Genomic DNA, 27,982 nt, shown 5'->3' with positions numbered 1-27,982 from the left:
GGATGTGCGCAGCCGTTTGAAGTTCGGGCGACATGGAGTGGGCTCGCACGTGCCTCCTGCTCTTTCTGACGTTTGGTGCTGCTCTGTCGAATGAGTCCACCTCGGAGGAGCAGCGTGCAGGTAAACGGAGCTTTATTTGCAAATAAGCAGGGCCACTGTGGGAGCAGCTACACGCTTACTACGACGCTGTTCCGGGAATTATTTTAGCACACCACGTTCATTTTGCATGATTGTGTTCTCATGATACTTATAAACCTGGTTATAGGATTATAGTAATATCGATTACAATAATGTAGGATTATTATGGATACTTGTACATTGTACCCTAGTGGTAGTGCCTTATGCCAATAATCCCTACGCCCAAACCATCCGTTCAGCGTCCCAGAGAATATTAATTGAGAAATGAAGTCCCACATTTAAATAGGTGTCTATGCTTGTGCTGTAAAGCTCTCTAATGTGCGTTTTTTTCTGTTTTACTGCATGTTGTTTGGAACTATGGCAGTCGATTTTATCCACATGCTGGGAGCTTATTCAGAAACTTAATTGAACAGCCACACGTACTCTCTCAATTATATAGCCTTAACCACCTGTTGTGTGTTTGATGTAGGCCAGCTGATGTTCATTAGCTATCGGCACTTGTGCATATAAGCTCAATGTTTTTATTATAATTTTGTCAATAGGACACTTAATTGTGGTATTTTAAATGAGCTCTGGCTGGCATTGGTTACTGATGAGACTAAACCACTGCGTAAGCCATAAAATATTCACGTACAATTCCCTGAATGGGAAAAAGAACTGTCAACTTTGACTTTGAGACAAAGTTGCCAATAATCTATGCACTGCTTCAGTAAGGGTCCGTGCAGTTTTGAACATAAATTTGTTTGAAGCGACCTTGCATGGATTAATCATTATTTAGCTTTTCATGCGCATGAAAAAAAGCGACCACTAGTTAATTTGTCAACAGAAAGGCCAACTGGGAATACTACTTAATAATAGAATCCCTCTGCCACAAGGTATTTTTTCCTTTTACGTAAGTGTCAGTAATTTTATCCACGACTACAAATAAGTTCTTAGCGCATGTCACATTATTCACATCTTTTATAATTGGGATAGTTTATTTCCCAATGAAACATCTTTTGCCAAAACAATGTGAGCTGGGTAAAGTGCTAATGTGTCCTTTAAACAATGAAAAACACAGTTGTTAAAATATACTTTGAAACTTTGTTTAGAGTCAAGTTCAAGCTAATGAGTTGTTGCTAATCTGAGGCTCACACGAATAGAGTGCATTTTTTATTCCTCTTGGTGCTGTTTCGTCGAGCGAGACTAAATAAAAGCAAAAATCCATGCAAGTCGGTTCTCGTTCATGCGTGCTTGTTTTTTTTTCCGTAGTTGTAGAAATCTGCGATTTCCCCACACCTCCGATTAGCACGGTTGGCTACATATGGTGTGAAAGAAGTTCAACAAACATACATACATATAAATGTACCTAATCGCACGTCTGCGATCAGCCACCAAATCCCTGCTCGTAACTCCCGCCGACCAGAACCCTCATGGCTGGCAGTGCGTCTGGAGCCGCCTCTCCATCGGCCTGGAACGCTCTGCCGGATGATATTTGATCCCACCCCATCTCACAAAGCGTTCAATAAATGCTTGACAATCGTCGTTGTTTCGCGTGGCCTTTGGGACTGGGATCGAAATCCACCGGCGCCTGCACACTCGAGCATCGCCACAGGCCTCGGGACTTGTGACATTGTCTCTGAAATCTGGAGCTGGCAAAATAAATGTGCTCATTATATTTATAATGATTTCAGCCATGTTTATCCCTTGCTGGATGAAGCCCTTCTCATGATCCTGCATTTTTTTTAAGATTCATAATTAGGTTTTATCAGTATAACTGCTCGTTATCTTCAATGCGTTACAGTACCACAGAGTAATTGTGAACTATTTATTTTAACTTTAATCAAGCCCATTGATTATACTTATGATAATCGTGATTTCTTTAATTTCCGATTCAATATCTAAAGTATTTGTTTCCACATGTGATTTTTTTTATTGAACCCATTTCAACAATCACAAGAGGAAACGCGTCTATATGGAGGGGGAGCTGACATGTCTGAAGATTGCACTCTCTGGGTTAGCATCGCACCCTCAATATCTGAAATTGCATCATTAATTGCCATTAAAAATAATTGTTATTATTTTGAGTCATTGGAATAGACATGAGCACTCGATTATGAGTGCCAGGCAATAGATGGCTAAAACGGCTTAATTAATTTTCTATATAGTTTTCTTTCAAATGTTCTCGTCATCAGTGTAAAATGAGATTCAGTCGCTATATAATTGGCATGGCCTTCCTAAACTGCTATAAAACACATGGTACTCTGTGTAAACAAAACCGTTTCCACGACTCTCTGCAATGGAAAACCAGGGGTACAGGATATCCAATTGCCCCTGTGAAAAATTACATTGCAAAAGTGCCTAAAATGATACACTGACTCGTCCACAAATGAGTCGTTTGTTTGCCCTTTGTAAACTGCAATAACAAATGGCCAGAACTGCACTATAATGTCATTGTGCCTGTTTTGGGTCAAATGACACGTGATGGGTGGCTAATGATGGGTCACTTACCTCTGCAGGCCAAATGGGCCAATTTCCACGTGATAACCAGCTATTCACTGGCTCGGGCTGTCCCTACTCGTTTTTTAGCACTTATTTTTTTTTAAAGAGTGAGTTGAACATTTGACGTGTATTTTCACTTTTTGTGCCACGCGTTAACATAAAAAGAAGTCAATTATTTTTTTGCTCAAAGACGCATTGCGGGACGCCGTGCTCTTTCTTCCGTGAGTCAGCCGTTGAAAGAGGACAATTTGCGCTCCTATGGTGGGGTGCAACGAGTCTATCTATAGGAAAACCACTGTTGACTACCCACAAAGTGGTAACTATTTTACCAACCTCTGGAGGGATGATCGGCTGAGGCAACCCCAACGTGGAATTGAACTCTCACAAGCTTCCGATTTAAAAACTGGCTCACTCAACAGCCGAGTCAGCCCTTTCTGCATGTTTCTCAGGCTGCATGAGATGTATTTCGTCAAGTTTTTCTTTTTTTACAAAGATAGCACCGTGAACCTTAAAATGATTGTCAGAAAGTATTTGTAACGCTGCAAGTGTGTTGACAAAATATCCACACTACAGACCATCTTAGAGAGATCATTGCCAATCACGAGAGAGCGACCATTGCTCTTTCAATCCTGCTGACACCACGATGACAATTTGTCAGTAATAACAACTCCGGCCGGCAGGTCTCTGAAGCTTGAGAAGCTGCGAGGTCCTTCTAGTCCTCACAGTTAAAATAACAAATGTTGACATCTTCATTTTAATTTTATGGATTTTTCTTAGTTTCGTACTCAATAATGATAATAATACTAGTTACTGATGCAATGAAAAAAATGAAAGTGTTCACGTTGATCTTGCATACTCTAGTTAATTCATTCACAGCGTTTTAAAGATTGGCGTCTTTGAAGTTATTTCCTTAATTTTTAAGCCGCATATGGAAACAATTATAACAGAGTAAAAAGTGCCCTGCAATACAGATGACATGTTTAATCAGCAGCAAGTTTAATAACCTGCCAATTTGTATGCATGTAGTGATGTCAACTTGATTTTTTTTTACAAAATAGGACCTTTTTTGCCAGTATCAAAGTATGAAAAAAACAAGAATAGGTTTTACCCTTTCTGGCAATAAAACAGGTGCTAAGATGTTCCAACATCTTAAGAGTATCATACTTTGCTACTGGCAAAAAACGTCCCATTTTGTAGCTGCTCACCTCGAGCTACAAATATCCTGATAGTGACATTGTCTTTGTACTGTCCGTCTTTGGGCGTTCTCTGGTCTGACACGAGTGAGACGAGGCCATCGACAAGGCTGTCTCTGGTGTAGGCCAATCAGCTTCAAAGACAATGCAAATATTATTATCAGAGCATGTTTGTTTGCACGTTCACCACAAGTAGCGTGTGGTTAATGCGAACTTGATTCCTTGCAAAAGGTTTCGATTTGCTGTTTGAACATTTTAACACCTGTTTTATTGCCAGAAAGGTTAAAACTTATTGTAATTTTTTCATGTAATTTTTTTTTATACATTAGCTTTCAAGCAGTTTTAGTAACAAAGGGGTTATAGGAGGCGGAGTGTTATATGGAGACAAAGATTAAAAAAAAAAGAATGACAACAAATACCAAATAGTAAATTACTTGCCCCGGTTTGTTTCTCTCTGTTCGAGTTATACCGCGTTTTGTCCGGCATCTCCAATCAGATGGAGCGAAACGTCAGACATCATGCCGCGCAACATACGATACAACCCAAAAACGCACCTTAGAACTATACAGCAAAGACAAAGACCCCCCGTGTAGCCTGAACAGGTTGTTGGTTGCAAGTGCTGTTAGCGAGCACCTATTGAAGGCCGGCACGGCACACGAGGTGGTGGGTGGCCAGCACCACGCCCGTTCGTCTTTGTCTCCCCAGTGTTGATGTTTACACATCGCACTAGGTACTAATTTTAGGCTGAGTCGACCGAGGGGAGGCCAATGAACGGGTTAGATAATCATCACTGGGTGTTAGCCGTGAGCCCCCACAACTATACAGCACGACCACAAAGGCTGGCTATTACCATGAATGCACACGTAACTTAGGAATTAGGCAGGTCAGTCCATCCTCTCTTCATTGACCTTCTCTTTACTCGTCACGCTGATGTACCCACAAAAGACACAGATTCCTAATGTAGCCTCTGTAGCCTCTGTAGACTGTTTATGTTATTTTAGACTGTCGGGGCAAGCGCTCTTCGTGAGGGCCTATTAAGGATGATACGACACTCAAGGGGGTGGCATGTCCCGAACCAGTGCAGGTATTTTACAATCATTTCAGACTGAGTTGACCTAGACGAGGCCCAGAATCAGTTCAGTTGTCACTCGCCACTGGTGATGTTTGCTGTGGTTGGGAAACGAATTTAAATTTCTGGGTTCATATAGCAGTGCCCTAACCACTGTGCCACTGCTCACCAAACTGAATGTAACTTGCACCCCCACACACCCCCACACACCCCCACACCAAACCTTTGATTAGCAAATGCTTATTTTTTTTAAAGCATCAGGTTACCATTTGTTTGCACGGAAATGTTGTGGCAAGTATGCTTGCGTGCATTTCATTTTTTTTGACACCTTTGACTTGTGGCCAATTTTCCAATTTGCTTCAGTTAGTTTGCAATTCGCATGGCCAAAGGTTGTTAGGTCCATCTCGAGTCTGCTATGTTGGCGGTGTGCTGGCGTTTTGTGTGTAAAGCTGTGCCTCGCAAGGTCGGCTACCGAGTTTATCTGTCATTTTATCATTTCAACCCAAATCTACTCGTGTATGAATATGTAGGCCAACGGTACACCAACTAATTCAACATGAACTAAGCATAAAAGTTGGTATCACCAGTTATATATATATAAAAACTGTATATATAATTGCATAGAATTGATGGCATATGACTATACTTATGGCATAATTACACGGTGCAAACTTGGAAAATCAGTAAAGGGACGTTCGTACATGAAGAGTAATTGAAGCGTATACTTAGATGGTTATTGCTTTTGAAATCACACTTCAATCCATGCGATGGCCAATGCCTGCACCGTTCATGGGCATCTGGCGCATTGTTGGAAGACGCGCAACTTTGACCGCATTTGATTTTGCAAAATCGAGTTTTCCTTGTTTATTCCCCAGGCTGCAGCACGGTTCCTCACGACCTCGTCTTCATACTGGACGGCTCGTGGAGCGTGGGGGTGTCCAGCTTCCACACGGTCAAGGACTGGCTCGTCAACATCACCAACAGCTTCGAGGTGGGGCCCAGGTACACGCAGGTCTCCGTCGTGCAGTACAGCGACTCGCCAAAGCTGGAGGTGTCCTTCAGCGACCGCGCCTCCGCCGATCGTGTCGTCTCGGAGATCCGCTCCATAGGCTACCTGGGCGGCAACACGCACACGGGCAAGGCCATCAAGTTCGCCATGGACGAGGTGTTCGCCTCGTCGGCGCGGCGCGGGTCCGACGTAGCCAAGACGGCGATCGTCGTGACGGACGGCAAGTCGCAGGACAACGTCACGGTGCCCGCGCAGGAGGCCCGGGCGAGCAAGATCACTCTCTTTGCCGTCGGCGTGGGTTCGGCAGCCGAGGAGCAAGAGCTGAGGAACATCGCCAATCACCCGCCCTCCACCTACGTCTTCTCGGTGCAAGACTACGACTCCATCTTCAAGATCAAGGAGGTGCTGAAGCAGAAGATTTGCGAGGGTGAGTCCGGGAGCAGTTTGCTGGACGCGAGAGGGGGTTGAAGCGTCAGTCTCGCCGTGCGCTCACGTTAGCAGTGGAGGAGAGGAGGCCATTGGCGGATTACTGAGGTGGATTCATTAAAATCCACTCACAGTTGTGTCAATTTGCAAGATATTAATATTGCATTAATTCATAATTTACAACAGCTATCATGTAAAATGAAACTCTTCGCATTCGTGCTTAGTTATTTTAACGTCACGTGATACATTAAATTTGTAATGTACTCGCTATTTTAAAGAGTGAAATGTCTGTATTCATAATCAGAATCCTTACATTTTTACAATTAAAATCAAGTAAATCGGCTCCTTCACCACTGTCCACCAATCCCTTTGTCACCCAGCTGGATTTTTCACGTGGGGGTTTACAGTCAATTACTTGTGCCCCATTACATGACAGGGGAAGGCAGGGGGGTGCAATAGAACTATGGCATTTGACCATACTTCACCAAGATCGCCATTGTGGGTTGGTAAAAGGGAGGAGGGTGCTCAAGACCGGTTGTGATATCGCTCCTCACTGATGTTAGCCCTGGGTGAGATTTGAACTCAGACGCACCGGGTTTCATCGCGACCTGCATTAACCACTGGGCCAACACTCCTCGAAATAATCTACGTAACGTAACTTCGCTTAAAAAAATGTTGTCGCCTAAGCGTCGCCTGGGACTCCGTAATCCTGACTGTGCTGAACCGCAGCAAATAATTTCATAGGGATTGGTGGTCAATCAATATCAGCTTTGGTAAATGACAGTCATTTTGAAAATCATCAACAGAAATAACAATGTAATTTACTCGTCAAGGAAAGCTCCACAGATGATCGAAGCATCACCGAAGGATGTCTGGCCAATTCCTTGCGAAAAATGCCCAATGTAATTGAGATAACAGATCAGTTTGTTGCAGTCATTTGCTTTGCTGACATCCCCCCTTGCCACCGCTCAGTCCAGAGGATTGGGGGCATTTCACAAATCCGCACGATCCACCAACCCCTGCACCCTGAAGTAAGAGATGTGTGCCACCGCTCGCAAGCATCATTATTCAAGGGACGCATTCATGGGGTTGATTTGTGCAAACCAATTTTTTTTTGATATTCATCGTCGTCTTGATGGCCCCTTATTTATCACCACTCTCAGCATTATCTTTTCTGTGAAGAGAACAAAAAAACTCCCCATAAATAATCTTGTGCTTTGAGAAGGGCGTTTTTTTATTGTTAATTCTCCTCTTCTGGTTTTTCTGTCGAGCCTACGTTGGGAAAATAACACAAGCCGCACGAACCGCTTGCCCTTTTTGCTGATGCAGCTCAAATAGCCCCGCGATGCGGTGTGTTTCGCGTTAAGTGCTCGTTTTGCCGCGCGTGTTTAATTCGCCCCCCTCCACACCTTCTCCTCCGACTGTTGCTTTCTTTGTGGTTGCTGCTACTACGGCCAAATAGCATTAAGAGATACTTTGGACAGTAAGCAAGGGCAACGAATACAGTCGTTTTAAACATTTTCTTGCGGAACATTGCAGGCGTGTAATTTCAATGCACCTTGAAATATGTTGGCGTTCTAGTGCAATTACGTCGTTATTTCTGTGAAAATGCGCACCTGTTTGTTTGGAATGGGCTAGGCTACATTTGAGTTTTGGTTATGCTCAATTTGCACACACGTGAAGAATAATGTTTTCTGCAAAACTATTTCTCTTTGTAGAATTGAAACAGCGCCTTGGTCTTATTTAACGTGTCGAGTCAGTGCAATAGGATCACCCCTTGCAAAAAAAAACGTGTCTGTCTTGGGTTACGTGAACCTTAAAGTTATGCAAAGCTCTTAGGGAACTCAATTACAGAGATTTGGAGACTGGCCAATCACATGAATAGGCTAAGATTTTGTGCAGCAAAAAAAATGGTATTTCCACCATTGATTCCACATGTCAATAAATCAATATAATATTTATAAAGTGCCATACTCAGCAAAAAAAGCTGAGATGGATGCACAGATGGCACTGAAAACATTAAACTTGACAGAAGGAGAAGCACATGGATTAGGGGGAAAGAAAAATAAGCAAAACTGCAACATCGCAGTCATCAATAAAAGAGTTTGGACAAAACACGTCTCTGAGAGGAAAACGATGTGCCCAAGACATTCTCTCCCCCCCCCACCCTGTCCACCTAGAAGTACAACTGGGTTCACCACAGGTGATCTCAGTGGGTTGCATCCACTGGAGTCCAGAGTGTGGGCACTCCAAACTAAAGACATCTGGCCAGCTTGGGAGACATAGGCCACAATTCCCTCCTATGGAGGGGGTCGTCATCCACCAGCAGTGGCTTAAGCAAACCATTTTAGGGCTGACGCCTATACTGAGTAAATATAAAAATGCATTTTAGTTCATGGAATTGCTATTGCTTACATCGATGAGCGTTGGGGGGACTGCATTGGGAGGCCTTCATCTAGCAGTGGAGAGACAAAAGCTGATGATGGTGGTGAAGATCGTTGTCATCAGTTATGTGGTAAAAATATTTGCTTCGCGATATAGGTTTAGACTTGGGATCAAAAACTTTTTATTATAAATAAAATGTAAAGCTCCTTTTTAATCTGCTGCTGGATGAGGACCTACCTAAACCATTTCAGCCATCAGGGTTGTCGAACATACTTCACCATTCTGGCCAGTGTGTATTTTTATGTCTATTATTACTATTATTACGTGGTGTTTTGGAGCGTAGCTGTGCGAGCAATTATTAGATAACTAATCTAAACAGGCCAACATATTAACTTGGGAGGAAACCTGAAATGGAAATGAAACTACTGCAATTTCAGATGTCAAGAGTATATTACATTAACCTATTAGTATCTATATTTCACCCAATAAATTGCATATTTCTCAAAGGTTTGTTTTCATAAAAGGAGACTAGTTTCTTCAAGGTATGCAAAATAATTTCGTCGAGAAACTATATTACATTAACTCTAGATATGTCAGTGTAGTAACGACAGTATTAAAAGTGGCAGGATTCTAATCATGTTATTATTAAATGTAGCCTATTGCAGAGGAAGATGGTGTGACGTTTTGTTGACCCAATGGAGTACATGTTAACACCATGAGCCTCATCATCAGCGATAATTAATCCACTGCTGGCTGAAGCCCCCTTCCCTTCCAAGCCATCACCATCTCTCAGGGTAGTTTTTAATATATTTCTACGTAGCAAATAAGCATTGCTTTTTTTTTGTAGATGCAGTATTTTATTTGAGGATGTATACACAGGAGAATCATCTCAAAGTCTAATGCATTATAAAATACCAAGACGCTCTGAACATATTGCTGGTTCAGGTACAAACTATATGGCAGTAAACAACAATCATTCATAGGGTGAAGTGTTCCTCGCTTTTATTGTGATCATTAATTCATGTTTTTGCAATTATTGAATTTACTTTGCTTCATGATGTACTTTCTCATTTTTACAAGTGTTGCTTAAATACATTTATTTAAATAAATAGAACTATTTCCCGATCAATAACACAACTTCTTTCTTGTAACAATAATACCAGGAAACTGAAGTATATATTTTTTATGATATCATAAGAAAACTCAGACTAGCATCCATTACCCTTAATGGTCTTGGCAAAGTCACGGGAAGAGCAGAACTTTTAAAATCTAGATTGAAAACTCATTTCTTTAGAACTGCTTTTTCTGTTTAGTTTATTGTCCTTCATTCGCACTTCTGATTTGCACGGTTGGCTACGTATGGTGCGAAAGAAGTTCACCACACGTACATTATATTCTTGCGTGCGATGGAAATACGTTCAGGAGCCCAATGCTAATGTCGAGGTCCGCTAACCGCGAGAGGGCTTCAGGCGAGAGCTCGTGTAGCTTTGACTAATTTCTTCTCCGTAGAAGGAAACAACTGGATTGCTTTATGATATGGTCCAAGTTCAACATCCATACATACACAACGTTGTTGTGCCGCCTGATGATGGAATAGCGAAAAGGATCACAAGCCACGTGTGGAGCCACGTATCCTGGTATAAACCTGCAACTCGATCCCCTGCCACAGCAAGTTTCTGGATGCCACCTTGTACACAATCACCCCCCTCCCTCCACCCCATAAGCACGCTACCAATTACCCGTTCCTGCCTTTTTAAATCATGCTGCCACCCTACCCACCGCCCGTGCCACATCGCAACGTTTTAATTCGCTGCGCTGCAGAGACGGTGTGCCCGACGCGTATCCCCGTGCCAGCCCGCGATGAGAAGGGCTTTGAGCTGCTGGAGGGCATGATGATCCACAAGAAGACGGCGCGAGTGCTGGGCTCCTTGCCCACGCAGTCTGCCTTCTCCATCAGCCAGCAGGACGACATCACAGAGAGCACCAAGTAAAGTGGCCAAAAGAGATGAATACATCGATCGCTGTGCGGTTTTTATATGCAATTTTACTTTTGCTTTAATTAATTTAACCCTTTCCTAGCATCGCACCATCGTTTTTACAGAGATTGTGCTCACCGCAGAGAACTGTAGCGACACGACCGCACTGTGATAGCTGGTGCTAAACTGTACCACACACTCTCCCGCATTGCCTTGTGGGAGCCGCGGTACCGATAAAGTTATTTTATTTAAGTTTTTATTCCGGTTCCGTTCCGATGACGTACACATACTTCATCGGAACAAAATCGAAAGAAAAACTGATGGTGTACACGTTGGTCATCGCGTACGTCATCACAACAGGAAAGGGTTAATGCGATATCATTTACATGCTCAAGACAGTAAATGTATTGATGTTGATAGAGTGGTGATAACGTTAATAAAAATATTTGATGATGATAGTAATAGTAATAATGCCCAATATCCAGGCTATCCTCATCGAGTCTCGCAGGACTTATTCAGGAAGATCCAGCATTGTAATGTTTAGCCAATGCCATGATTGAGTGTAAGACAGGTGGGAGGAAGCCAGGGCCCCTGAAGGTATCCCACTCGTACCAAGGAGTTACGCTCAATGCTCCACTAAAATGAATTATTAAAAAAATCAATGAGCTCTATATACTTAGGTTTTTTCGGTAAAGTCACGTAGGTAAAACATCAAAATTAATGAAAATAAAATAAAAAATCACGACGTTTCGGAGGCAACACAAGTCTCCGTCATCAGGTGGGACCGTCACAGCCAGATTAGCTGCATCAAGTGAGGCAATGATTCAAGATGTAATCTCTTATAAGCAAGTTGGAGGGGGGAGGAGAGGGGGGGGAGCTCATCAGAATGTGGTAGCCAATGAATGGAACGTATCGGGAGAAAGGGGGGCGGGAGGGGGAGGGGCCAAAAAAATGGACGACGGCTTGGACGCGGTTGCTGCACACGCCAACACAATGGACAGAGAGGGGGAGTGGAGGTCTGATACACATGATAGAACAAAGGAACGAAAATGCCCATGTTTATACCAATGCTGGCTGAACAATGAAGAGAGTACTGTTAAAAAATAACTGGGGATGTTAACACTCGGTAAAGTAAAGTAAAATAGTGCCTGTCAGATAAGATGGTCCAAAAAAGTGTAATTAAGTCTTTTTTGCGTGGTTGATAACATCTTTCCAATGATTACTAAGTTTGTACCCATCATCACGGTTGAAATTATGTCTGTGTTTGTATATTTGTATGGCTTCGTGTACAAACCTTTGATGGTAGCCGGGAGGTTTGCAGAGAACCTTGGTCTCGGAAAAGACAATTTCATGAGAGCCCACCGAGTTGTAGCAATGATCGGCAACGGCAGAAGAATCAGTTCTGCCGTGTTTCAGATCTGACTTGTGCTCGCGGACACGATCAGAAACATGACGTTTCGTTTCTCCAATGTAGCAATCACCACAAATGCAACTCAATTTGTAGACTCCAGGATACTGTAAGTCAGGAACAACATCCTTCACAGATGGAATCAGATCACGGATTTTATGCACTGTACTGAATCGGACTTGGATCTTATGTTTGTTTAGAATTTTGGAGATATTTTTGGTCACGCCTGCTATGTATGGTAACATGATGGTTTTGGTCGGAGTTTCATGTGGCTGTTTCTGTGTGGTGGGAGAGACAGCTTGGCGGATAGTACGGTCAGAGTATCCGTTCATCCTGAGGGCCCGATGTACATGTCTTAATTCACCGGTCAGGTGGTGTTTGTCAGAAATGCCATGGGCTCTGTGGTATAGCGTTTTGATGAGAGAATTCTTTTGAGATGGGTGGTGGTGGGAATCCGGTTTCAAGTAGGAATCTGTGTGGGTGGCTTTCCTGTAGACAGAATGTCCCAAGGATCCGTCAGGCCTCCTCTCAAACAGAATATCCAAGAATGGTAGTTTACCGTCTTTCTCCACTTCCATGGTGAATCTGATGGATGGGTGTCTAGAATTGATGTGGTCCAAGAAGTGGTTCAATGCTGGGAGGCCATGCGGCCAGATGACGAAAGTGTCATCCACATACCTCTTCCACAGGGAAGGACGCAGGGTGGATGTCTGGATGGCGTCTGATTCAAACTTTTCCATGAACATGTTGGCTATAACTGGTGACAAAGGGGAGCCCATAGGGGTACCCTCATTCTGTTTGTAGAAGGTGCCATTCCAGGTAAAATAGGTGTTGGTGAGGCAATGCCTAACCAGCGCAGGTGCATCAGAATTCAATCCATGTTGGACTAAGTCCTCAATTATTGTTAGGGTGTCCGGTACTGGGACTTTGGTAAACAAAGATACTACATCAAAGCTGACGAGGATGTCATCAGGAGATAGTACCATGTCCTTAACCATAGATACTAATTGGGTTGAGTTGAGTACTGCCGAAGAGGTCTTGCCTGTGAAAGGGAGCAGAGTATCTGATATAAAACGGGCTAGTTTGTACGTAGGAGAGTTTATCGTCGACACAATGGGTCATAGCGGGGTGCCTTCCTTATGGATTTTGGGAAGACCATAGAGTCTGGGAGGTCTTGCCGCCGATGGTTTTAGAAAGGGACGTTTGCTTGGTTCGATTAGGGAAGTCGAACTCGTGATGATACTGTTGGTTTTCGTCGTTAGGCTTTTAGTGGGATCGTTTTTAATTTTGGAGTAACTCCCATCATTAAGAAGGTCCAGGATTTTGTTGTTGTATGAATCTTTATCCATGATGACCGTGGCATTGCCCTTGCCTGCCGAGAGGATTACTATATCATCTCTCTTTTTTAGGTCCGCGAGTTCAGAGCGTTCGTTTTTGCTGATGTTACTAGTGGGTTTCTTAGCATTCTTAAGAATAATAGCTATTTCAGCTCTTGCTACATCCACATGGATGTGTCCTATGCCCTCAGAGGCGGCAAGACCTCCCAGACTCTATGGTCTTCCCAAAATCCATAAGGAAGGCACCCCGCTACGACCCATTGTGTCGACGATAAACTCTCCTACGTACAAACTAGCTCGTTTTCTATCAGATACTCTGCTCCCTTTCACAGGCAAGACCTCTTCGGCAGTACTCAACTCAACCCAATTAGTCTCTATGGTTAAGGACATGGTACTATCTCCTGATGACATCCTCGTCAGCTTTGATGTAGTATCTTTGTTTACCAAAGTCCCAGTACCGGACACCCTAACAATAATTGAGGACTTAGTCCAACATGGATTGAATTCTGATGCACCTGCGCTGGTTAGGCATTGCCTCACCAACACCTATTTTACCTGGAATGGCACCTTCTACAAACAGAATGAGGGTACCCCTATGGGCTCCCCTTTGTTACCAGTTATAGCCAACATGTTCATGGAAAAGTTTGAATCAGACGCCATCCAGACATCCACCCTGCGTCCTTCCCTGTGGAAGAGGTATGTGGATGACACTTTCGTCATCTGGCCACATGGCCTCTCAGCATTGAACCAGTTCTTGGACCACATCAATTCTAGACACCCATCCATCAGATTCACCATGGAAGTGGAGAAAGACGGTAAACTACCATTCTTGGATATTCTGTTTGAGAGGAGGCCTGACGGATCCTTGGGACATTCTGTCTACAGGAAAGCCACCCACACAGATTCCTACTTGAAACCGGATTCCCACCACCACCCATTTCAAAAGAATTCTCTCATCAAAACGCTATACCACAGAGCCCATGGCATTTCTGACAAACACCACCTGACCGGTGAATTAAGACATGTACATCTGGCCCTCAGGATGAACGGATACTCTGACCGTACTTCCGCCAAGCTGTCTCTCCCACCACACAGAAACAGCCACATGAAACTCCGACCAAAACCATCACGTTACCATACATAGCAGGCGTGACCAAAAAGATCTCCAAAATTCTAAACAAACATAAGATCCAAGTCCGATTCAGTACAGTGCATAAAATCCGTGATCTGATTCCATCTGTGAAGGATGTTGTTCCTGACTTACAGTATCCTGGAGTCTACAAATTGAGTTGCATTTGTGGTGATTGCTACATTGGAGAAACGAAACGTCATGTTTCTGATCGTGTCCGCGAGCACAAGTCAGATCTGAAACACGGCAGAACTGATTCTTCTGCCGTTGCCGATCATTGCTACAACTCGGTGGGCTCTCATGAAATTGTCTTTTCCGAGACCAAGGTTCTCTGCAAACCTCCCGGCTACCATCAAAGGTTTGTACACGAAGCCATACAAATATACAAACACAGACATAATTTCAACCGTGATGATGGGTACAAACTTAGTAATCATTGGAAAGATGTTATCAACCACGCAAAAAAGACTTAATTACACTTTTTTGGACCATCTTATCTGACAGGCACTATTTTACTTTACTTTACCGAGTGTTAACATCCCCAGTTATTTTTTAACAGTACTCTCTTCATTGTTCAGCCAGCATTGGTATAAACATGGGCATTTTCGTTCCTTTGTTCTATCATGTGTATCAGACCTCCCCTCCCCCTCTCTGTCCATTGTGTTGGCGTGTGCAGCAACCGCGTCCAAGCCGTCGTCCATTTTTTTGGCCCCGCCCCCCCCTCCCCCTCCCGCCCCCCTCCCTCCCGATACGTTCCATTCATTGGCTACCACATTCTGATGAGCTCCCCCTCTCCTCCCCCCTCCAACTTGCTTATAAGGGATTACATCTTGAATCATTGCCTCACTTGATGCAGCTAATCTGGCTGTGACGGTCCCACCTGATGACGGAGACTTGTGTTGCCTCCGAAACGTCGTGACTTTTGTTTTATTTTATTTTATTTTCATTAATTTTGATGTTTTACCTACGTGACTTTACCGAAGAAACCTAAGAATATGATTCCTTGCAGTCACGAAAGCTTCAAATCTAGAATCAATGAGCTCTACTTGATTTAGGCAGGGAAAAAAGTTATGAGCATGCAATGCCTATTTTCCTCAACGTTAAATAATTACACGTGCATGTTTATGATGGCAATGGTGTTCCAATCATAAAACGATGAGTCTGACGCTTTGTATTGGAAACATCCCGATACAAAGCCTCTCCGGGCAAGCTTGGTGGTTACGATGATAATGATCCTAACGATGGTGACGATGATGACTAAACTAAACTACTTAAAGTTATTTTTTTTTTTACCGGGAAAGGCCTGGCCACAAGTGACAGCTCAACAAAGTGGTGTATCACGTGGAAGTTTATAGCAGCCAAATACTCCAAACGCGTCATTGTTTGTTCTAAATGTGGATGGAAAACTGGAAGATCCGGAGAAAAATCCACGCGACCACGGGGAGAGAAAGAGACAGGCAAACTCTAAATATACAGCAGGCGTCAGGGTCAGAATCGGACCCACTAACTCTCCTGCATACCAAGGCAAGGGAGTTGACGTCTCAGTTTAACACGTAGGCTTTCGCGACTAATATCATCCATAATATAGGTTTTTGTGTTAGATCGTGTGAATATAAATGTGTCGTTAAACCTGCCACAAGGGTTCGTCACGTAAACAGAACATGATAATTCATTATACCAGTACAGCACACCGGAGTGTTAGTGAGAAATTCCACAACATTTAGAATCTGAGTAATTGTAAATGTTGTGGATTTGAGTAATTACTCTTTGGTTATTTCGGTAAAGTCACGTAGAAAGAAAATAAATTAAATAATAGAATACGATGTTTCAATTGCAACACAAGCAGTCGTCATCAGGTAGAACTAAATTTGAGAGAGACAAACACAGACATGGAGACACAAAGACAGACACACAAGCAGAGAGAGAGAGAGAGACAACACAGAGACACACGGACAGACACACAAGCAGAAAGAGACAACAAATTTAGTTATCCCTGATGACGACTGTTTGTGTTGCAATCGAAACGTCGTATTCTATTATTTAACTTATTTTCTTTCTACGTGACTTTACCGAAATAACCAAAGAGTAATTCCTGCAGTCACGAAAGCTTCAAATCAAATCTGAGTAATTGTAAATGTTGTGGATTTAAGTAATTGTTAATGTTGGGGATTTGCTCTCCAACACACCGATGTGCTGTACTAGTGTAGTAACGCTTACGACTCGTTGACACCGGAGTTGGAGGCACACTTGTTTATTTGAATACCAACTTTGTGACATACACAATTGAGGGGGTATCGGCCCCCTCACCCGTCTATCTGAGGACACACCTCTAGGCTAACCTTAGCCTGCCTCTGAGTCCTCCACTAATGGGCTAGGGGAGGATATCTTGGCCCGACACTGGTCAGTCGGGCCCGGTACCCAGAGTCCAGACCAGCATTGGCTCTGGCTCTGGTACCACGCCACTGGCTCGAGCCTGCGCGGTCCTGATAAGGACGGCGTACCAGGGGGAGTCCAGGGCTCTATCTCAGACGTCTTCCTCCTCCTCTTCTTTAGCTAAACATCACTCCCGAGCCTCCCGATACATTCCCATTTTATACACCCCCCTCCCTGAGGGGTGGGGCCCCGGGGGATCGTAACGTCCGAAGCGCGGACGTCGTAGAGGGCACCTGCCCGTGCACTGACGTAGCCCCGCCCACTGTGCTTGTTTACCATAGGCTGCCATGCATAACGGGCTCTCTGTAACAGCCCTACATCACTCCCCCCCACATAGCATGCAGCCGTCCCGGCTGCCAACATACAAAAATTTGACAATAAAGGTGCCTTCACCCCCTCACGTGTGCCTCACTATTTTTTGAACCATAACAGGAACCAGAACAAGACACAACAACAAGATGAGAAACAACCCGTCGCACCCCCCCGAATAAATACGAATTCCGTAAAAAAACAGCTTATATACAACCAGCAGGGAACCCACCCCGCACACACAACAAACGGTGAACCCAACATATGTACATCCGAGGAGCGGGAAACACACCATCCACACAACACCCAATAAACACAACAGCTATGTACACATTTTCCGGCCTCACAACAGTTTGCGCATTTTAGCGCGCGTCCTTGCAGCGGGCCCCTCACACGGGGTAACCCCGCGTGGCGGACCATCAGGTGGCGACTGTCCGTCTTGAGGTGAGCATTCCTCTGACTCCGCGTGACCCTCGGCATCCGCAGGAGGGGTGATCGGGCGTGAGCCCGTCACTCCTGATGCTCCTGAAGGTGGCACAGCCGGCAAGGCATTAGGTGAGAGCGACGGAGACGGACCCAGCAAGTCGGCCGACCCCCCACATGTTTGGCCACGCGCGTGTGAAGTGGGGTTGTGTACCGCAGCGAAGGGTTTTAATCTGGAGGGGTGCACGAACCATCGCCGCTTCCCCCACTTGATGCGCACACACTGCGGACGTAACACCTCCACCACTTCCACAGGGCCCCGCCACGGCCGCACCAGTTTAGAGGAGGTTGCCAGTGGCACCTGGGGGCAGTGCAACCATGCCTTGTCCCCCGGCTTCCACTGCAGCATGTGCGCTCGACTCAATCTGAGGCGCTCATTTGCCTTCTGACGGAGGTCAGAGTTTTGCATTGCAGCATCCCGTGCCTCAGTCAATTTGTCCAGATTAAATTTAACGTGGTCAGCCAGATTAGTTTTTCCCTGCGGCACAGGGATCCGCAACTGGGCACGAACAGGCGGGTCTGGTTCTCGGCCGTACATGAGGTAAAAGGGAGAAAACCCCGTAGCCGCATGGGGTGCCATCCGGTACGCCGCCAAGACCCCCTGAATTTGTAGGTCCCAATCCGTTTGCGAGTCCGAAACTTGTTGTGATAACATGGACGAGATGGTGCGATGCAAACGTTCGACCATCCCGTCAGTTTGTGGGTGATATGGGGAGGTCCGAATTTTCTTTGTGCCCAGGAGATCGCAGACTTGTCTGAGTAGTTTACCGGAAAAATTTCTGCCCTGGTCGGTCAGCAGCCTCTCCGGAGCACCTTTGTCCAGGACATAACCCTGAACAAAGGCCTCCACGATGGCTGCTGCTGACTGGTTGGCCAGAGGCCAGGCCATAGGCCAGCGTGTAAAATACTCGACACCCGTCAACAAATATCTATTCCCTCTGGGGGTGGCGGGGAATGGTCCCAAAATGTCCAGAGCGACCAGCTCGTTTATCCTGGACACTTTGATCGATTGCAAGGGCGGGTTAGACTCCCGTGCCGGCGGTTTGCGTTGTGCACATTGAGGGCACGATCCCAACAAATCCCCAACATCCCTCGTCATGCCAGGCCAGTAAAAATCAAGTTGCAGCAAGGCGAGAGTCTTTTGGGTCCCCAGGTGTAGGAGGCGCTCATGAGCGGCCCATACCACCCTACCCCGCAACCCAGTAGGGACAACCAGCCGATGTCGACGTGACTTCCCGTCCCAATGCATTAGCAGACCTTGGCACATTTCCCATGCGTCGGAAGCACCTCTTTTTCCCCCCGCCGCACCGCCAACGCGACGTCGCCACCCGAGGAGGGAGACATCCTCCATCTGGAGGCGCCCCCATTCAATGACGGGCAACCCCAACAGGGAATCTTTGCCCTGTTGTTCGATCGAATTAGGAACCATTGCATCGTCGTCGTTGGCGGCCGCCAAGACAGGTACCGATGTGTCCCCTGGAGGCCTGCAACGTCCAGACCCCAGGAGGCATGCACACTCGGAGGTGGTTGGCAAGCGTGACAGAGCGTCCGCGTTGGTGTGGCGAATGCCCTTACGGTATGTGGTTTGGAAATCGTAATCCTGGAGGACCTCCAACCATCGGGACAATTGTCCCGATGGCTGTTGAACCCTCAGGGCGTACTGCAGTGCCGCATGATCTGTGCGGACGGTGAAATGCCGACCGTACAGATATGGGCGATACTGTTGGACGAAATGGACAATTGCCAACAGTTCCCTACGGGTGACACAATACCGTTGCTCCGCTGGAGACAACACCCGACTGCCGTACGCAACCACACGTTCCACGCCGTCAACCACCTGGGAGAGCACACCCCCAATACCCGTGTTGCTCGCATCGGTGTCGAGCAAGAACGGTTTCGAAAAATCAGGGTAAATCAGGGGAGGAGCGTTTACCAAAGCGTCCCGAAGGGAGCAAAAAGCAGCTTCCTCCTCCTGACCCCAGCAGAACCGAACCCCTTTAGATGTCAAAGCATGTAGGGGTTTGGCGATAGTCGCAAAATTAGCGACGAAGCGTCTATAATACGACGCAAACCCAATAAAACTCCTAACCTCTCCCACTGAGGTGGGAGTCGGCCAGGAGCTAACACACTGCGTTTTGGCGGGATCGGTAGAAATACCTGAGCGCCCCACGATGTGCCCCAAATAACGCACCGACTCGCGTAACAAATGGCATTTTTGGGGCTTAAATTTCAAATTAGCAGCCCGCATCTTTAGGAAAACTGCCCGCAACCTCTGGAGATGTTCCTCAAAAGTTTTGCCAAAGACAATGACGTCATCCAAATAAATCAGGCACGATTCCCATTGCAATCCAGCCAAAACCAATTCCATCAACCGCTGGAAAGTTGCCGGCGCTGAGTGTAAGCCCATCGGCAACCGGTTGAATTGAAACAGGCCGTGCGGAGTACGGAAAGCAGTTTTAGGCTTTGAATCATCGTCCAGAGGAAGCTGCCAGAATCCCGAAAGTAAGTCCAATGTGGAGAAGAATCGCGCTCCCGCCAAGGCGTCAAGCGATTCGTCCATCCGTGGGAGCGGGTATGCGTCGGCAACCGTAATTTTATTAAGGCGCCGAAAGTCAACGCAAAACCGCAACGAACCGTCCTGCTTCTTAACCAGGACGATCGGCGCTCCCCAAGGGCTGTTGGAGGGAGAAATGATGTCGGCGGCTAGCATGTCATCAACAGCCGATTTGACATGGTCCTTTTCGGCGGGACTCAACCGAAAAGGATTCTGGCGTATTGGCGCGCTGTCACCCGTATCAATATGGTGACGCAGCAGATGAGTGCAGCCCAAATCGTATTTATCCCGACTGAAAACGTCGGAAAATTCCCTCAGTAGTGTCTTAAGACGTTGGCGCTCTAAATTTGACAGGTCCGTCGATCCCGCGCAAAGCGCCTCGAGCCACCCTTCATCGCTGTCCGAATGTGGTCGCGGTGCAGGGACAGCGCCGACATGACTCGCGACGGGTTCCTCACAGGGCACCGGCGTTGCGTGAGCAAGCACGGTCCCCTGTGGGACCACCACCGTCTGCGAGCCCACATTGAGGACCGCGATGAAGGGTTCTCCTTCCCCTCTCACTATGGTCTGGGCCGGGAGTAAATTAGGTCCACTGACCCCGGCCCTAGACGGTCCCAGCAGAACCCCTTGAGCCCCAATGCCCTTAGCGAAGGGCCGCCGAAGTTTCAAAGGAATTAACATTTGCGCCCCCGGAGGAACGCGCACCGTTCTATCTACGAACGCCGGCACCGTCGCGAACGCCGTCCGGCTCGTAGCGGGGGATGGCAGAAACGCAATGCGCCGGCCCGATGGGAGCTCAATGCATCCCTGGTCGATTAATATCCTAATCGGCATTTTGGCCAGGAAATCCGTCCCCAGCAGGCACGGAACCGCCAGCGAGGAGGAAACAAAAATCGGCCCAGATAATTTAATATCCCCGACACAAATCTGGGCTCGAATTTGTCCGATGATGCCAAGTGAACCCCCGTTAGCAGCAAAGAATGGTACATTAACAGGCATCAAAGGACGGCTCTGGGCAGGGAGAATGTTATAAATCAACTCCGAAATAATGGTCGCCGATGCCCCTGTATCGACCAGGATGCGCACCTCGACCCCATCGATGTGACCCACAACGGCCGACGACCCCGATGACGCGGCTACAACCCGATGGGCCAACACGGACCACTGGCTGGGTTCAATGTGAGTACCCAGAGCGGTGCGTGTTGGTGCCATGGTACGCGATATTTGCCCCCCCTTCGCTGCGGTGTTCGAGTGTGTGACGGGCGTGTGCGTGGGCCAAACATGAGGGGTGCCGCGACTCGCCGGATTATGATGGTGGAGCTTGTGACGAGGGCCGGCGTCCCGTTGAGGTGTCGTCCCGCGCTGCCGAGGAGAGCGGCACCCCGAGGCGACGTGGCCCCGGATGCCGCAGTTATAACAGCGTGGAAGCGCTGGTGGCGACGATGGACGTTGTAGACGGCTTGAACCGGCCCGGTCCTCCCGCGCTCCCGCTCCGTGCTGCCGTCGATGGTTGATGGCGCAAACCTCTTCCGCCGGGAGGGTGGCCGCAGCGACGGCGCGCCCGCTCGCCGCCTTGCTGGCCTTCCGTCGTTGAGAGGACAGGTTTGCGTGGAGGAGACGGGCCACTTGGAGGGAGCACATTTCTGCATCGTCCTGTGCGACAATGACGATGTCTAAGTCGTCCGCCAGCAAAAGTATCTTTTCTGTCACCATGGCGTCGATCCCCTCGTCGTCCATTCGTGGAAAGGCTTCCTTTGCCAGCGCCAGGAGGCTTGTACGGTACGCCAGGGGCGACTCCTTCGTCCCCCGCTGGCGATCGTAAAAGAGTTGACGACAGTCCGATGGTGGCCCATACACAGCGGACAGCACTTGCATCGCCTTCCGCAGCGTGGAACGCCTCTCCTTCGTTGCCGATGTTAGTGTGGCGAGGGCGTCGCTGTCGAGGAGTGCTGGCAGTGCTCGGAGAGCCTCGGCGTCTGTCCACTGTGCCATCTCCTGGTGAGCGAGGAAGCGCCGCTGGAAGCCGCCCCAGTCGCCCTCCTCGCCCACAAATTCTTTGAGCGGCGGCAGTCGCTGATGTAAGGCAGCGGCTGCAGAGGACGATCGCGCTCCCTCGTCTCCCTCACTCGACTCAGCGTCGGCCCGAAGCAGCGATGGCATCGCCGGTCGCACCCGTGGTGACGCGGCAGGCACTGTACTCCCGCCGTTGGACGCGATGCTTAGAGCGGCCACGCCCTCAACAGCAGCTGCGGCGATGGCGGGAGTTTCAAAATGTTGCTCCGTTGAAATGGCGGGAAGGCGCTGTGGTCGTTGGCTGCTGTCGCCTCGTGGCGGTCCCGCAGCCCCCAGCCGCGTGATGTTGTCGAGCATGGCGGCTGCGGCGTACAGCAGCTCGGCCAGCTTCGCGTGCGCCTGCCTCAGCCCCTCCGTCGACGGCTCCCCTTCCTCCAGCTGCTGTGGCGTGGATGCACCCAGCCCCGGCTGCTCGATGGCATCTTCAGCCATCTCGGGCCCTCCAACTGCAGCGGTGTCCTCCGCCCCTGGTACTCCGACTCGAGTCGTCCGGCGTGTATCCATGTTCGTACTTTGTTTCACTTCTGACGCCAGATGTAGTAACGCTTACGACTCGTTGACACCGGAGTTGGAGGCACACTTGTTTATTTGAATACCAACTTTGTGACATACACAATTGAGGGGGTATCGGCCCCCTCACCCGTCTATCTGAGGACACACCTCTAGGCTAACCTTAGCCTGCCTCTGAGTCCTCCACTAATGGGCTAGGGGAGGCTATCTTGGCCCGACACTGGTCAGTCGGGCCCGGTACCCAGAGTCCAGACCAGCATTGGCTCTGGCTCTGGTACCACGCCACTGGCTCGAGCCTGCGCGGTCCTGATAAGGACGGCGTACCAGGGGGAGTCCAGGGCTCTATCTCAGACGTCTTCCTCCTCCTCTTCTTTAGCTAAACATCACTCCCGAGCCTCCCGATACATTCCCCTTTTATACACCCCCCTCCCTGAGGGGTGGGGCCCCGGGGGATCGTAACGTCCGAAGCGCGGACGTCGTAGAGGGCACCTGCCCGTGCACTGACGTAGCCCCGCCCACTGTGCTTGTTTACCATAGGCTGCCATGCATAACGGGCTCTCTGTAACAGCCCTACACTAGTAACGAAATGGCACCTTCTGTTTACTTTACAAACCTTACTTATTGGCTGTGTCAGGTGGTGGTGGGTTTAACGACACATTTATATATTTTACGCGATCTAACCCAATAAACCCCCCCTCTATCATCATTCACATCTCCTTGCCACCGCGAAGACCCTCATTGTGAGGACGTCCCCCCCTCCACAACGCCGCGCGTGCAGGGGGGTGTTTCCTGAGGGGCTGCCGCCGTCCTACGTCTTCGTGGCGACGTTCCGCATGCCCCGCGACGTGGCGCGGCGCCGCTGGGACCTGTGGCGCATCGTGGCGCACGACGGTGCGCTGCAGGCGGCCGTCACGATGGACGGCGAGGGCCGCTCGGTGCGCTTCGCCGCCACGAGCCTCCTGCGCACCGCGCAGAGCGTGGAGTTCGTGGGCCCCCTCGTGCAGGTGATGGAGTCGCGGCGATGCGGGGGACGAACGATGCCGATCCCGTCATATTTGAGCTAAGAGCCATGTAGATCAGTGGGCCTTACCTGGTCAAATTAAAAATAGATTATTATATTATCCGTCCTTCTCTCTCGCCGCCAGTGCCGGATTAAAGTAGTGCGGGGTTTGTAGGATATGTTATGAAGGGGCCCTAAATTAAAAAAAATACGTAAATATTACAACAAATGTTTAACTTGCATAGTAAAGTAATTGTATTTTTTATTTGCTATACAGCCAGATAATACGACAAATTGCTAACCTTAAACACCCAGTCGTTCATAAAAGTTGAAGGCAGTATAGTACGATAGTAATAGAGCAAGTGCAGAGTCGCTGAACAGGAATTGATAGCTTGAAAGCATTTAGCACGGGGCCCTTGAAAGTGTGGGGCCCGTAGCTACTACATATGTAGCTACTTTTGCGACTAGGATAATCCGGCACTGCTCCCCGAACCCCTCCACTAGAATAAACTTGCCCTGTAGATGAAGCAGTGCCCTGCCTTAACCTCCATCCGTTCCTCTCTTTTTACCAGGTAAGGCCCTCTGAGCTAAATAGCCTCTTTTTTCAAAAGTGACCTGGCCATTCATTGTCTTCCTCTTCCCTCTCCCCTCGCCCCTCCACTCCTTCCCGTCCCTCCCCTACCTTTTCGTGATCCCCAAGTACCAGTCTATCGCGGCTACTCATTCCTCAATTCTTGTAGCATGCCCCTGTCAACCACAGTGCGTAATTTCCTGATTAAGCGCCTTGAGTGAAGGTGCTCTTTACACGTAAAATTCGAATCGATTCGGATAAGGTTGAGGATAATAAACTATTGCTTGCCTGCTCGTACTACTGCTAGCAGAGGGGCCTCCACTAGAGGGAGCTCTAGAGTGCGTCTCTCGAGGGTATTTGGTCTACTCTTCCACGCTGATCCAGACGTCTTGGACGAGGTGGACGTACCCACACATCCCCACTGCTGTTCATGAAACATGGGAAACGGGAGTTGTGGGTAATAGGGTTTCGCCAGTATTAATCAAGGCGCAAACGCACGATTTGCGTTTGCAGCAGCACTTTCCAAACTCCAGTCACCATTGCTGTGTCCACACTGTGGTTTGTTTTCAATCATGATTTGAAAGAAAGTGGTTATGCATAATTTGTTTGTGGGGCAAATCACGTAAATCAAAATGTGTGCTGTAAACCCTCCCCCACCTGACACACCCAACCAATACAGTTGCCACACGAACAACCGTGTGCTGGACAGCGATCAGCAACATTTGAACCTCATGGTGCTACCCCCAGCGGTCACATAGTACCCCGGCTCTCACATGTCGGTGATGCAGTCATTTTTAGCCTGTTGATGGTCATCTCGACGAGCTGTACACGATGCACCACCACTACGGTATCATTTAATAATTTGGTACGACGGTTCGCCAGTAGTTAAAACCAGCGTCATCAAGTGATTGTCAGACATCTCGTTGCTGTGTCTTGCATGTGAATGCTGATGGACAAATAATGCAAACCTGAAGAAATTGAGTTTGGCAAATGCTAGAATTTACAGCGTGCTTCGGATGAAAAACTATCCCACCTAATTGATTGAAGTTATTTACCATTTGCTGCTGTAATAAATCAGCCTCCACACCAACAATAGTTCCAGATCTTTGTAGTTAAAAAGATTAGTATTACAGCAAGTGCAGTACTTTTAGTAGTTGTGTGATTCAGTGCAGGATTGATACAATTGGAGCCATTTAAGTTATGGAACTCTGGTTTTTATTGCCCGAGTCGTGCTTTAAGGTGGAACCGTAGTTGTAAAGTAAAGGCACTCCAAAGTGTTGGGGGCGTTAAACACAATACATACACTTTATTTATGTTGGGTTAATCCATGACGAATATTCTCAAGTTGACATTGTAAATATATGACCTTCCAATTTAGAAAAGCTCTGACAATGCAACTGGAGGCTTCTGTGTGTACTCTACATGTACAGCCCTGTTGTCAAACCTCTGCTTGAAGAGGTTATTTGACCATACTTCACCACACTTTTTTAAAACTAATGTATTTAGAATAGCTTAATGTGTTTCGTGTATACGTACCGTACTTAATTCCAATTGCATTTTGGGGTTTTATTTCTTTCCAGAAATTGTTCGATGAGAAGTGGCATCAACTTAGAATTGTTGTGACAGAAACATCTGCAACTTTGGTAATCGATGATGAAGAAGTGGACTATAAAATTTTGGATAATATAATTTCAATTTTTATCAACGGAAAAACCCAAATTGCTAAATATTCACAGCAGGAAGCGACAGCGCCGGTGAGTCACGCAGCAAAGCATCATTTACAACTCATAAGATTTGAAAAAAACGGTGAATGTTGTTGCCAAATTTCTCTGTGATCATAAATTTACAAGGTTCTTTATGAAATATTTTTAATCTAGGTTGTAATCCAGAAAATAAGAATATATTGCGACCCTGGACAAAGCAAAAGAGAAACCGCTTGTGAGATTGGAGGTGTTGTGAGTATTATTTTGTATTGAATTTATAATTCCCTTGGCACTTTAAATTTGCATGATGTAAGCAGCAATCATTAAAAGTTTATATTTTTACATATGTTTGTGGCTTTCAAAATGTCAACTTTAAAATACAGGTGATGCAGGTTCAAGTTGGCTCAGGTTGTGCAACATTGCATAAACAAAGCTTACATCCATGGGTTTTTCTTGTACCTTATGCTTTTTTTAGATGGTATTTCAACAAAATAACAAACACAGCATGTTTGTGTTTGTTTTCTTTCTCCCTCACACAGAAAGATGAACGGGTGAGCTCTTTTCATTACTTGTACCGATTTATATTTTTGCCGCATTTTTACCGAAGGTGGGGTTATTATGAAACTCCAACTCACGTTTTATTATTCAATTACATTTTCAACAAACTTGTATTCTCTTTATAAAGGAATGGCAACAAAATGGCAGCTTCAAACCTCTGTAGAAAATAATGAAATGACATCGACTTTCTAAGCGAATTGGATTTATCCCCGTGTTGATTGTATAGTGTTATCCTTCATTGTCACTCCACATAACCCAAATTAACTGTGCATTAACTGCAGATAGAGCCATGCAGTGAAGTGTGACCTTGTTGAATCGAAACCAGCCACATTTCCCACAATAGGCTGATGCGTGAGGAATTTGCAGCTACCATTGTGAACGTGACTCCTGGAATAATATGGTAAAAATGTGATCATTTAACTTTCATGCAAACAGCATATCAGATTGTTGTGTACACAAATATAATAACAACCTTTGTAAATCCATTTCTGTGTCAGTCATTTGGGTTTTGTTTATCATACTTCAACCACGCTGGTCAGTGTGGGTTTGGTGATGGCTGTTGTTTTGTTTTACTTCTTAATGTGATCAGAAAAGCAATACGTGAATGTGTGCCAGCAGTCAGTGACCTGAACCCTATCTCCACGACAGTGCAAGGAAATCCAGGCATTGGTGGGAACACTTCCTGAACCGTGTCAATGTCCGGCAGGGAGTCCTGGTCCGTATGGCATGCGAGGCTTCAAGGTGATTGCCTGTGCACGTGAGACAACGTTAAAAAGTTTTTACGTAACAAAAAAAGAAGCATGAATTGTGAAAGTTATCTAGGGATGCTATGGATTGCTGCACGCTTATTGTAAATCGCGGAGGAGCTCTAGTGGATTTCTTTGGGTTGTGCCGTGCATTGTCTGGCATGCTATCCGACGCTTCGCTCCGTAACGTATTCACAAACTGGACTAAATAGATTTTCTCGAAGGCACAACCGTTATAAAGCACAGCTGAGAAAGCCTACAAAAGAAGAAGAGTTCTCAACTACAATCCAATCCTGGGATCAATTTGTTACATTGAACTCAATGTCTTCAAGATCTTCTATGGACTGGCCTCTGCACCTACCCCCTCTGTCCTCTTATCTCACTCTCCTCCCCTCCATGCACTCTCTGCTCCAGTGACCAAGGCTTTCTGTCGAAGCCCACAGTCAATCTTTGATCAGTGGCAGGTCGATAATTTCCTCTGCTGCCCCTGA

At 46.8% G+C, this 27,982-nt stretch overlaps 1 protein-coding gene across 1 annotated transcript; it reads left to right on the top strand.

Annotated features, from left to right (window-relative positions):
- The first annotated feature begins 32 nt into the window (after nt 1-32).
- On the top strand, nt 33-27,982 carry LOC144935770 (collagen alpha-1(XXI) chain-like). The gene is made up of 8 exons (XM_078862511.1): nt 33-120; nt 5,757-6,317; nt 10,523-10,688; nt 23,692-23,917; nt 26,065-26,238; nt 26,362-26,434; nt 27,452-27,502; nt 27,906-27,982. The coding sequence occupies exons 1-8, from the start codon at nt 33-35 to the stop codon at nt 27,980-27,982; spliced, it is 1,416 nt and encodes a 471-aa protein (XP_078718637.1).

This window comes from Lampetra fluviatilis, chromosome 14, assembly GCF_964198595.1.
Source record: "Lampetra fluviatilis chromosome 14, kcLamFluv1.1, whole genome shotgun sequence".
Lineage (NCBI taxonomy): Eukaryota > Metazoa > Chordata > Hyperoartia > Petromyzontiformes > Petromyzontidae > Lampetra > Lampetra fluviatilis.
The sequence above is the reverse complement of the archived record's forward strand: the minus strand, read 5'-3'. Positions and strand labels throughout refer to the sequence as shown.